The 12533-nt window shown below is 43.0% G+C and overlaps 1 protein-coding gene across 6 annotated transcripts in view; it reads right to left on the reverse strand.

The window, feature by feature from the left end:
* The window catches only part of LOC128913340 (multidrug resistance-associated protein 1), a 57231-nt gene extending 45420 nt beyond the window's left edge, over positions 1-11811 (reverse strand). For 3 of the 6 annotated variants that reach the window (XM_054210687.1, XM_054210688.1, XM_054210684.1), the window contains exon 1: positions 11655-11811. In XM_054210687.1, coding sequence (XP_054066662.1) covers positions 11655-11702 — 48 coding nt within the window. In that variant the 5' untranslated portion in view covers positions 11703-11811. Of the gene's footprint in view, positions 1-7773; positions 7792-10984; positions 11004-11654 lie in introns of those variants that run through there. The other 3 variants (XM_054210685.1, XM_054210690.1, XM_054210689.1) reach the window with 3 other exon arrangements.
* Positions 11812-12533: the final 722 nt, after the last annotated feature.

Consider the following 12533-nt stretch of genomic DNA (forward strand, 5'->3'; position numbering starts at 1 on the left):
AACATCATCAGAAATTTCAGCTGAGTCATCCTTACGTTTAGCCACTGCACAAATGTCTTTGGCTTTCTAAGTTCCAGCTGCTCCACTGCAGCACAACAGCCAAGAATAAGTCTCATGACTCTGCAGAACAGTTTACAATTCAAAAATTAAGAAAGTTAATATGATTATACAAGTAAATTGACAGGATGTAATCAGCTTTACAACAAACAAACAAGAGCATTGACATTTTATTGAGTGAATTTTTTGAGATCTACATATTGCTTAAGAAAGTTACTATCTCCTTTTTCAGGGTTTTTAAATGCTTGCTGTAAAATGAATCAGGCAATTACCAGAAAAGACACAGCAGGTAATACACGTGTCACTGCCACGTGGCTAAATAAAAGAAAAGTGCTGTATGCATGACTGATATGCATATTGGCTGGCAGATATTCTAAAAACATGTACAATCTTTCATTTGACCTTCATATTTGCAAGTTATCTGGAGGTGTTTCTGCATGAAAGGCAAGAGGGTACGATGTAACGGTATTTCAGCATTAAGAACAGAAAGCTGGGACAAATGGGCAGTTTGGGGTAAGATTACTGCCAGATTTTAATAGCTTCAGCAACATCAGTGTACCATCGTTTACATTTTTCCAGGATTTGATCCAGAGGCTGTTGATATCAAATAGCAGCTTCCTTAGCTTAAATAATCTATTTTTCTCTGTACAAGAGAAATGTCTATACCCAGGCGAGACGCAGAAGCCCCTTCCATTTCACATTCATTTCAGGTGACAAAAGGTGAGGAAAGCATGCATAAAGAGAAGGATAGCGGTATTTTTCCCTGGCGATTCTCTAGGTGCAATTCTCTCAGCCTATGCCTGCACCAGGCAGTAGCACAGACAGGAATACAGCTGTAGACCCCATACTTGCGGCTGAGCACCCGATGTCCTCACAAAATGCCTTTCACTCAGGTTTGCACAAGACGAGTTGCAGGCTCCCCTGCAGACTGACCAACAGCCACTGGAACATGTTTCACAGTTAACGCCTGTCCAAAAGGCACTCGGGCCACTCTTGAGTGAGCCAACAGGCAGGACAGGGGACTGGCAGGAGGTCACGTCAGAAGCAGGCTCCCGGTCCAAACTGAGATGTTAATGCCCTCAGTGGGCAAAATCAAGTGGAAACCAATCCATTACAAAAGAAAGGCATGCCCCAGATTCTGCATGGAGGATGCCATAGCTTTATGAGGCGCAATCCTGGCTGGAAAACACGTCACTCTCATCATGAAACCAACATGTATTCATATGCAAATCAAATGTTCAGTTATACAAATCTAGACTAGTTCTGCCAGTTTGAAGTACATGCTTCTCCTTTGCTTTACATAAACCTACTTTTCAGAGTTTTAATTTTTTTCCAGCATGAACCAAAATTCTTTACGAGTCAATGTAGGGCACTCGCTGAAGCAGACCATTGTATTTAACAGATATTAATTAGCAAAATTTATGACATTTCTTCTGACTCAAGTTTTGGAAACACTATTTTAGCAAGTTCTATTAAAGCACTAAGTGGCCCTATTTTCACATCTCAAAGATTAATAGCAATTTTCCCACTGACTGATCAGCTAACTCTTCTACTTTGCAAGAACACATCAAATGACAGAAACCCAAGTATCCATTGAAAGCCTACACAAACTATCGGCCTCCTGCAACAGAGGAGGAGGAGTAGGAAAAAGGGGGTTAGGTCTATAGCTATTAGATTGTATAATCTGCAAGAGGCCTTCAATTAAACTATGACTGCAGGAACCAACGGGAGAAGAATCAGTGGGATCCTCATTCCTTTCTTCGTAGATGTTGGGAGAGAAGAGATCTGCTGTTGGCTGAGTTTTAGTCTACTCCAGAAGAACCACATCTCAGACGTTAAATAGTTTCAGGTTAGGGGGTTTTTTCCTTTTAAATTCCCTGGACAATTTTAAAGTTTCCTGGAATAGCAAATGGGTATTTTTAAATTTATCCAACCTATTTCTCAGTTTTCATTTCAATCACCAGCACCTTGGCTGAAAAAAATACCAGTCCACAGTTTTTCTGCCCAGTAGCACATTTTCTGTTATGGCACAGAAAGGCGTCCTATCACATTTGAAGTGAAACCCTCTATCTCCAAGAGCACAAAAAACATTTGGTGTTCCCCAGAATCACATGGATCTATTCACAGATAAACCACTTATTTAACAGTGCATAAACCCTAAGAAAATAAACCCCTGTATTAATCCCTATCTAAAATTTCAGGAACAGGCAAGATAAAAAACATTGGCATTAGGACTGTAAGACAAAGCTGCAACACAAGAGATCAGTTATTCTCTTCTGCTGAGGGAAGGAAGACTACAGGGAAGCTGTATGTCCCCAGTGTGCCTAAACTGAGGAATAACAGTATTTGACACTGGACGGGACCTTGTGGCCGGCTGCCTCTCTTCTGGCAGACAGGAAAGGCTGTTAAGTGAGCAGCCAGCAGCCGCCTGTTCTCGTATCAATAATCCTACTTGACCCACAGCACATTTTAAAATTCTCACTGGCAGAAATGCAGAGACCAAAATCGCTCAGTTTCAAGCCTGCTGTGCGCAAGTGTGCTAGACATGCAGACTGCTAACCGCACTGTTAAATCCACCTGTATGAACCAGCTGTGACTGAAACATGACTTAAACACTACCACACACCTACGCCGAAAATTAAATTACATAACCACACTGGAATCTCAATATCACAGTCAACACTTACTCCTTCAAATGGAGTTTGACATTGACATCGCTGTGTACCCACTACTTTGTTATCACCCACAGAAGAAACACCTCCTTTGTAATACCAAGATATGGTTCTTCAATCTTATTTTCCTAACAATAAAAAAACATTTTTCATTTAATGCCATGCTTACATTTAGTAGAATGCAAGTAATTAGCTCTCAGGCACTAACACTGTAATTGCAGCTGACAACTTTCACTATAATAGTATCATGCTTTCTCTTTGAAATAGGAACTCGCATAATCTGGCAGCTCTAGATATCATATTAAAAAATTCCCCAGTGTAGCACCTATAAACTCATGAGGTGACAACCATTCTCCTTCAGATGCCACAAGGCCATTCACTGGCCTTTAGCCTACACTATCTAGGACAGCAAACTTCCTGCCTGCCTCTCCCCAGATAGGAGAGATTTGCTTGATCTGGCTGAGCCTACAGCCTCAGAAGAGCTACTAGCAGAAAAGGACTTCTCCTTTTAAGGCTGCTTTAAAGGAACTCTAACCATGCTTTAAAAGTCCCCGATATCACCATTCTGCACCAAAAACAATAGTAAAAACAGTGACACTGTTGATCACACTAATTAAAGAATTAAAGAAAATGAACTACAAAAGTGATCGAGGTTTTCAGTAGGTTAGAAGGAGGTTTTCAAGTGATGAACTTAAGAATTCTCCAAAGTTATTCAGCTTGCCAAGTAAGTTTTATTCAATTTAGCTTTAGAAATTTTGAAGAAAGACTGAAATAATGTTCTCAAAACACTGTAAATATAGCATCTTTATTCTGTCCTTCACATTTTGGAATCAGGTCATGAAACATGAATCTCACCGTTTCTCTAAGGGCATATTTAGAACAGAGCCTACAACAAGCACAATCATACACGATCTTCACCAGCATAACATCTGATCTGTTATGCTTACTGTACAGGCTAAGTCACAAGAGGCGACAGGTTGATAATGCAAGCAACAGATATTTGTAGGGAAAAAAAAAAAACCAAACACTCCAGAACTCCCACAAAAAGCAGCAGAAACACCCACACCCGCAGTTCTCCTGTCTGCTCATCAGTATTCACAGAAACAAGCAGCAGACAATAACAAACCCATAGCAGTGGCAAACAAGGCACTGAATGAGGTATATGACACTACAAGCAACCATCACAAACCTCCTATTTACATGTTTATAAGCCCTTTACAAATACTATGCGTATTATATTGAAATTATTTTGGAAAAAGTACTACTTGCATTAAAGGATCCAATTGCTCTGTAATCAATTCCAGATGAAGCAGCACAATACACAAGGAGAAACATACTTTTCCACTTTAGTTGACGTTTATTTCCTCTAGCTTTTTTTCCTTAATAAACAGGAAGTTACCCAAAATGCATGGATCTCTCCTGTGACACAATGTAGTTGTTCTTGCAATTGAAGTTAACGCAGAACGTACAAGCAAAATGGTACCTTTGCTGGGGTGCACACAAAGTGAGCTCATGCTGCATTTAAATGAAGTTTTCAATACACTGCCAATTCCTTTGAAGACCTATACTAACTACATTAAATTAATGGGTCACTGGTTTATTATATTATCTAAGGGTGCACTCTGCAAATAAGAAGTAGAAGAAAAATTTAAAATACTTGTACAGATTTTACAAATATATCTTCCCAACAGCTACTTCCTATGCTTAACAAAAGACAGCTAGGAGAGATTTAATTTTTTTTTTATTTTTATTTTTAGAACGCACAAAACCAGGATTCTACTAAAAAGTAAAAGCCACACAACCAAATACCTGATCTTATTCACAGACCTCCATAGACTCTAAAAACTACTTCTGCAAGGAGAAATGACAGAGTTATGCTCCTGCACAGAACTATACCACTTACCACAAGCAGTAGAACAAACGAACACAGAGTGTGCAGACTGCTGTGATTTGGGAAGAGAGTTCAGGACTTCCGTTCACGATCTCATCTGAGGATAGCTGCTCATATCCCCAAAAAGTCCTCAGACATTTCTGCAGGCCAGCAATAGCCCAATTAGATCAATAAGTTTCTACCCTTTTGTTCTTCTACTGCCACAAAGGTGAAATAAGAAAAGTTAATGTACATTGGGATGCAAGGATTCAGAACTCTAACTCACAGAGATCGCATTCACCCACAGAAAAAACATGGTTTGGGGTTGGGGGGTTGGTTTGGGTGTTTTTTACTACAGGAGAACTAAACCTACCATGCAATTGAGGATCTTCTCTTACTCGATTATAGTCACGCAGAGAGGAAGCAGGGGGGAGATGTTGTTCACCAAACAGTGAGAACACAAAACATTTCTCCCCATAAAACCATGAATGGAACAAAACTACTGCTATTAAATCTGAAGTTCATTGGTTAAAATGCTAGTAGTAGTCAGGGAAGCAAGGAACAGATAATAGTTTCGCAAAAGTTAAAAAAATACAGATCTCCAACTAGGATTTTGATGTTTAAGTCTTGTGTCTGAATAAAAAGCCTTAAATCATTCACAAGCAAGCCTTCTAGCCCAGCCTCCCAAAATACCACGTTCAGATTGAGACCTCAGATGGGGGAAGAGACCATGACCCTTCTTTTTCCTTTGTTTCAAAGTAATTCTGAAATCTAAGCTTTATTCTTATAATCTCTTAACACTGTCACAAGATTGTCAGAGCAAGAGGGGCAACAAAAAAAAGATTCACGTTAATAAACAGGGATCCTAAAATTTTTAAATCATTTATATAAAGAAGATTGAGGGTGAAAAATAGCAGTAAGTGTTTCTAGTGACAGGGAAATACCCTTAATTTCTCGTGTTTTGTATTAGAAATGGTTTTAGCAGACTAAATTCTCAACAGTAATGACTTACATAATGCAGATTTGACTTGTTAATACAACCAAGAAAAAGCCTCTATCTTCCAACACCTGGTCCCGTATTCAGTCAGATGTCTGTGCCTCCTTGTCGAAAACCCAAACATCAGTATTTCCTAATGATTGCAATTAAATCCTTTGTTATAGACAGCACTGCATCATCTGAAAATGTGTGTAAAATGACACAAAAAAAAAAAGCACGTTTTTTGCCTTTGATTCCCTTTAGCCTAAAATAAGAAGCTGGTGCTAACAAGTTTCCAGAGAAAGGAGCACCTGCAGCTGAGGAATTTACAAGAGCTGATCTTTGTAATCCAAGAAGCTAAAAGTCACTGAACTATGCCTATTTTTTGTGTCAGGGAAACATATGACAGATTACATCAGCACTTGCAAAAGTAAAATGCTCAGCCTCTTTCTACAGACATAGCATTTCCATACCCTAACATGTCTGCAAGTGAGACCATGAGACAACATTTGGCCACAGGACAACAAAATATTTGCCATTCATAGTTTCAGAATCAAAAGGATGGGTTTTGCCCTTCTGCAAAGTTTTTCACTGAAAAGGATACAGAAAAAGAGATTCCTGCTCTCCTCTCCTTTTTGCATCAAAACCAGAACTTTCGCTTAATAATGCAGCAGCCTACACCTCAAGTTCGAATCACTGTGAGAAGTTTGAACACACCAGGGTAATAATCTTACAAAGGGACTAAGGTAACAGCCTGAGTTGGGATAAACTGTATCCGAAGCTACCACAAATGCAAACAGTGAGAAAACAGTAATGCACGGAATTCTGACTCTATTAAAAGAAAGCAAAAGGTCAGTACCCAGCAGTAGGCTTTTTAGAGATGTGACCCAGAATGACTTCAGTGCCACCCGGGTTAACCTTCACTTAGTCCCAGTATAGCACAGTGCTTCAACGTAAACTGCATTGTAATTGCATGGAGCAGCACAAGTTATTCAGACGTTTTGCTGGGGTTTTTCTTCCCCCCTCATTTAACTTTTCTGAACAACCTTGAACTGACGGGTGCAAAATGATAGGTCCTCTGTTAAGGAAATCTCCATCAACAGCAGAATATGAGGCTTCATTTTCCTGTATTTCCCCAAAACAGATCTATTGTGGATGAAGAGAGCTAAGTTTAATTTCTTATATAAGTTTAATTTCTATGCAATTTAGAACCTTGTTCATATGACCAACAAAGATGTTTTACAGATTTAAACAAGAGAAAGGTGACAAGCCTCTGGTGTTCATCGCCAAAAAAAACAGCGCCAAAAAAACCAAGCTATGAGAATCAGGCAATCAGCTGTTAAGTATACTAAAGGCACCATGTTGTGTAAAGGTTTTCCTGTTTAACACTCTACTGCTGCTGCTCCTCTGTTCCAAATGCTGTCTACATACGACCTTCCTATGTCAGCTAATGTAAGTAGTTTTCTGATGTGCATACTCTTTTAAACTCTTACTATCTAGCTGGTCACAAATGCATTCATAAACTGGATACCTTTACAACTAAAGGAACCAACTTTTATCAAGCGCACTCAGCACCGCTCTCAACAGCACATCAAACTCCCTCCCTAGCTCTGCCACAAACATACTGAAAAAGCACTAAGGATGTATTTCACAGTGCAAAAAGCTGCTGCAGGGTTCCAAGAGACATGATAATTCACTGCTTATCTAACACATGAAAGCATAAGACACAGAACTTCAGAACATTAAATTACTCCTTACATAAAATGCCTGGTTTTCCTTCAGAAGCCTATTTCAGGAAAACTATCAGTGTCCCAGTGTCCTGATAACCAATATAAGCATAGCAGCTGTTTACCTCACACAGTATCACTTCACAAGCGTCCACCAATCGTTATAATAACTTACAGAATATTAATATTTGTTTTCTTAATAAAATCTTTTCAAGCCACATTATAGTCTTAGAATATCATAACATGTCTGCAACCAGGAGAGAGAGAGGCTGGTGATCTCCCCTAGCTACAACAATGTCAACCCAAATACAAAACATAATAAATGTATTTTCTGGAGTGTTTGTTAAAAGACATTAAGGCAGACCGAACATGCCTGAAAGCCTCAGACAGAACTCTACACAACAGCAAGGGAAGCAGAACCCAGTCCCACCAAGGCAGTCCCTGGATTTTGTGCACAAGGCTCTGCCTCACCTTTTCCCATCCATTCTGTTTATCTCCTGTAGTTTGCTTCCACACGATGAAGTGCTAAGCCTAGAACGGTGTTTAGATGCAATTCCTCCATTGACAGAGAAGAGGCTCCACAAAAGCTTTCTGCACCAATAGGAAAGAAACAGGCCTGGGTTTCCAGAGGCAGACACAGCTTGAATCATTACAGGACACTACTTTTCAAAACAAAACAGAGGAGATGAAAACTTGCTTTCCTCCTAGAAGCAAGTGGAATTACTTGCTTTCAATACTTCCTCAACAACTAGAAGTTCAACTAGAAAAATGTAAAAAAAAAATTCCATTAAGTTCCCACTGAGATAAAGAAGGGTTAGATTTAGCTTTACCTAAATCCATTTTAAAAACCACAATGTCTTTGCCTGTGAAGGACATGATAAAAGCTTATATAAGCCATTTCTCACACAATCCCTTAAGTATAAGCAAGAACCTCAAAAGTTTAAAATTCTGTTTGACTTATAAGCATCTTTTAATGCATGAATAACTTAGACTTCCTGTAAGACCTAGCAGAGCACTTGGGAAAGGACTGTAAGGAACTGCTTAGTAGTTTGAACCCACTTTTTCTTTCATATTCCCTACTTCATTTTCATAAAAGCCCTACTGAGTTTTTAAGGCCAACACCCAAAGTGCCACAAAAACTCTTAACTTCCTCCTTTAGCAATTTCAAACATGAAAAGACTTCTCTAAATATGATACTGCATAGTTTACAGGTTCTGAAAAACTCAAACTACCCCAAAATTTTATTCAAAAGAAAGGAAAACAAGCAGACTATTTCAAAATGTAACTACACTGAGACCACCACTGATTGTGCATGTATCCAGACAGCTGGGTCAGCAGGCCAAAGTGTACAGTAAGTTCTAGATCTGCCTTGACATTTATCCTGCTTACCTAGAATGACAGAGTTCCTCATCCCACTTCACCTTTTTTTTTTTTTTTTTACGCAGGTATCAAAGCAAGGTAGACTGCAGTCATACATGTGTGATACTCTAGGCAAAGCTATCTCAGCATGTCACGTCACAAAAAAGTTTTCTAGTTTAAACAGGCCCTTAAAGTCTCTGAACTGAAATGCAAGTAGTACAAAATGTTACCCCTGGCCCACTAGTGTTTTTTAAAGCTTTTATTGTCATCACCAGCTATTAGTAAATAGTAACTTTATCTCACACAGCTGTACCTTTCTTTGTATTATGGATTGGATACTCATTCCAAGGTACTTAGTGATGCTAGAGAAAGCCAGGATTAAACAGTACTCTTCCAAAAAGGGAGTCTGGTTCTAAGGAAGCACTGAACAGTTAAGTTCTGTAAGCAAATCTGATTGCAGTGAAGTCAATACGCTGAATGGGGGCGCAGAGATAGGTTAGATAGTGAGAAGAAAAAAAGAAAAAAAAGGGAATAAAGAAGATGGCAAACTTGTTCAGGCTGTTGACCTTTCAGAGTAAGTATTAAACAAAACCAATCTGTTTAATTCTTAGACAAGAGCTTTCAACAATAACATTCCTTGGGTGTGCACACAAGAAAAATCCTGGCCAGCAAAGCTTAAGAAGATTAGCATACAGTCTTTAAGGGTCCATTAGGTCCTTTCAACCTGCAAAGTTTCCCCCACAACTTAAAACTGAGTTGCCCCAAACTCAGCACCACCTTTGACAGAAAACACACCTCTTCCTCAAAGCCAAGCTTGCCAGCGCTAGGAGACCCCGCTGCTCCACTAGCAAGGCTTCAGCACCAACCGGAACAGCTGATGTGGCCATACAGTTCACCACGAGAACGCAGTAACACGTGCCACTGGGTATCTAGCCAGCACCCTGCTCTGAGAAGCGGAAGAGTGCAGTCCAGAAGACAGGAAGGACAGTAGCACACACACAGGTGATATCTAGAAGCCCAGTGAAACACCGCATATAAACAGGCATTTTCTGAAAATCCATTACAACTTCAGCTTCAAATAGTAGCAACAATGGAAATACCAGAAAATTAAGCAGCCAGAGTATCCATAAGCACCAAAACTAGCATTACTGTCCTCCCCACTACTTGGAACAATACAACAACAAAGTGGAGTACAGAGTATTGTTTATGAGATCAACTTCAGCAAGGAAAATTTTTCCAGACACATCTTACACCAACTGGAATTCACAATTGTTCTTTTGCAGGATTAGACGAATCCAGAAATCAAACAACCACACCCACAGGATCTTTAGCTGGAAGAAATGAAAGGCAGACTCCACGTGATTTGGAAAAGCATGACAAATCACAAAACCATCTATATTCTTAGAAACCAATGCAACTAGTGAAAAAAAATTTATGGAGTAGTTATGACACACCACAAACATCAGAAATGGCTGTAGTACATACAAGAACTGTAAGTGTTCTCACAATGAAAGAATTTGCCATCAGAAATCCTATATAAACTACCCGTTTCCAACATCCTAAGTGTAGTTCTTGCTTCTACCTGATGTTTCAATTCCACCATTCAAAGAACTGGCAGCTCTTTTTCACAAAAATACTACTCTTTCAAGTCAGTTTTTTCATAAAATGAATTCTGAAACATATATTCTCTAAAGCTCTTCAAGTAAAATGTCTCATCCTAAGAGAGGAAGAAAATACATCTCATGACAACTTATTTAGCCACTTCTGAGAAACCCAAAAAGTAGCAGAAAAGATATATGAACTTAAACAATGAAAGAGCAGGTTAACAGAGTCACTTTTGATCAGTTGAAAAAGCTAAATATCGTAAAGTCTTAATGATTTTAATAATATTTGCTGAGTAATATTTTAATGGTTCTTGAGATAAATAGTACAATGACATTTGTTGAGATATATGATTTTATTATTTTTTTACTAGTAAGGTAGCTCATTTGCTCAATGCTATTTGGCAAATACCCTATGAATATGTGAGAAGTTCTTTGAGCAGTCTAAGAAAATCCATGTGTTTCCCACTTAACTCACATGTTACTTTCAGTAGCTCTCACCCCCTCATTTATTTATATATTTTTTAAAACTTCCAGCTCTCTCCTCCCTTCCTCCACACAGCCTCCTTCTCCATATAACCTGTTTCCTCCTTAGAAAGATTTTCACAACCCTCCTGCCCTCCCAGAGGCCTCACTGCTGCCTGCACCTGCTGCCTCTACAGAGGAACCCTGTGTCTCAGCTGAGCGAGACGCACACACTGCAACGCGTCCACATCACTCACCTTTGCATAGCTGTTTTTTTGAGTTCACCCACAGCGGGCTGCGCTCACCACTCTTCATTAAGGAAGAGCAAAAATATTGCTATGCAAACGTGCGATACAGCTGCTAGCCTGCAGAAAGCCTGTCTTTGGCCTCCTTCACAGGACAGCACGCCACCCTTCAGCAGGACGGCAGCAGTCACCGTTATTATTACCCGCACAACCCTGAGTAACGCAGACGGGCGGCCAAAAGCGGCAGAAAGAGGCTGCTCCGGTGACTCGGGAACTGCTCTCCAGTCTCTCAGACAAGCTCTCCTCACCAGTTCCCCCCCCCCCGCCAAGAGCTTCCCTCACGGAAGCCCCGCACACGAGGCACGCCAGCTCCCGCTCTGCGACCCGGCCCCGGGGACATCGCGCCCGCGCGGGGACCGGCGAGCTCCCGGCCACGGCCCTGCCCCGCCGCCCAGCCCGCGGCCGCTCGGTGCCGGTGCTCCCGCACGCCCGGCGGGGGCGCGCCGCAGCCCCCCGCGCTCCGCCCGAGGTGAGCACCGGCACGGGAGGATCCCTCTCCCCAACACCGGCCGGACGGCCCGCGACCATCCCCGACCTAGCCGCCTCCCCGCCATCCCTCAGTGCCGACACCGGCGGCAGCCGCCGCCGAGCCGACACCTCGCGGCCCCATCCCACCGCTCACCCAGAAGGGCTCGTAGGCGTCCGCGCTGCAGAAGCTCTCGATCCCCATGGGGCGCGGCGAGGCGACGGCAGGGCGACCGCGGCAGCGCTGCGCTTCCCCCTCCGCACCTCTCCGTGCCCGGGCGGCGGCGGGCGGAGATGGGCCGGCAGCGCCAGCCCGGCGCCCTGATTGGCTCCGCGGTCACGGGGATGCCGAGCCCCACCACCGCCCGCGCTGCGCAGCCCCGCCTTGGCGGGGGCGGGCGGCGCGGCGCGCCCCAGCCCGGCCCGGCGGCGTCCCGCGGGTCGCCCATCGCCTCCGCAGACGCGGTGGCCCGGGGCGAAGGAGGGGCCAGGGAGGCTGCGAGCGCGGCCGGAGCCCGACACGTGCTGTTTTGTTCAACGGAGAAATCCCCCGCGCACCCGTCAGGGTGGCCGGGGCGGAAGCGCTTCCCCCCCCTCCCCGGCGCACCTCCGCCTCCCTCCCCGTGTCGGCGGCAGCCGGTACTGCCCGCCCTCGGCAGCGAACCCCCACACGCACCGCCGGCCACGGACGCACCTGCCCGCCGGGCTCGACCAGAGCCACCGGCGGGGATCACGGCATACCCCTCCCCGTGACACTGCTCCGGCCCCGGGGCACAGGGACGCCCCGTGGAGAGGCACCGCAGTGCCCTGCCAGCACCCGGGGGACGGGGACAGGGCACCGTCCTCAGGGAAGGCCACAGTGGAAGCTGAGGGTCACCTTCAAATATTTCATTTTTCATCGTGAACCAGTTAAACTGGTTTCAAAATCCCGAACTAGTTCCAGTTGACAAGCGTGAACTGAGACTGAACCAAAATAACCTCATCCACAACCAAGTTTGCACCAAAATAGGTACCAGTTGAAACAACTGCACAGCCC

This window comes from Rissa tridactyla, chromosome 8 (genome assembly GCF_028500815.1).
Source record: "Rissa tridactyla isolate bRisTri1 chromosome 8, bRisTri1.patW.cur.20221130, whole genome shotgun sequence".
Lineage (NCBI taxonomy): Eukaryota > Metazoa > Chordata > Aves > Charadriiformes > Laridae > Rissa > Rissa tridactyla.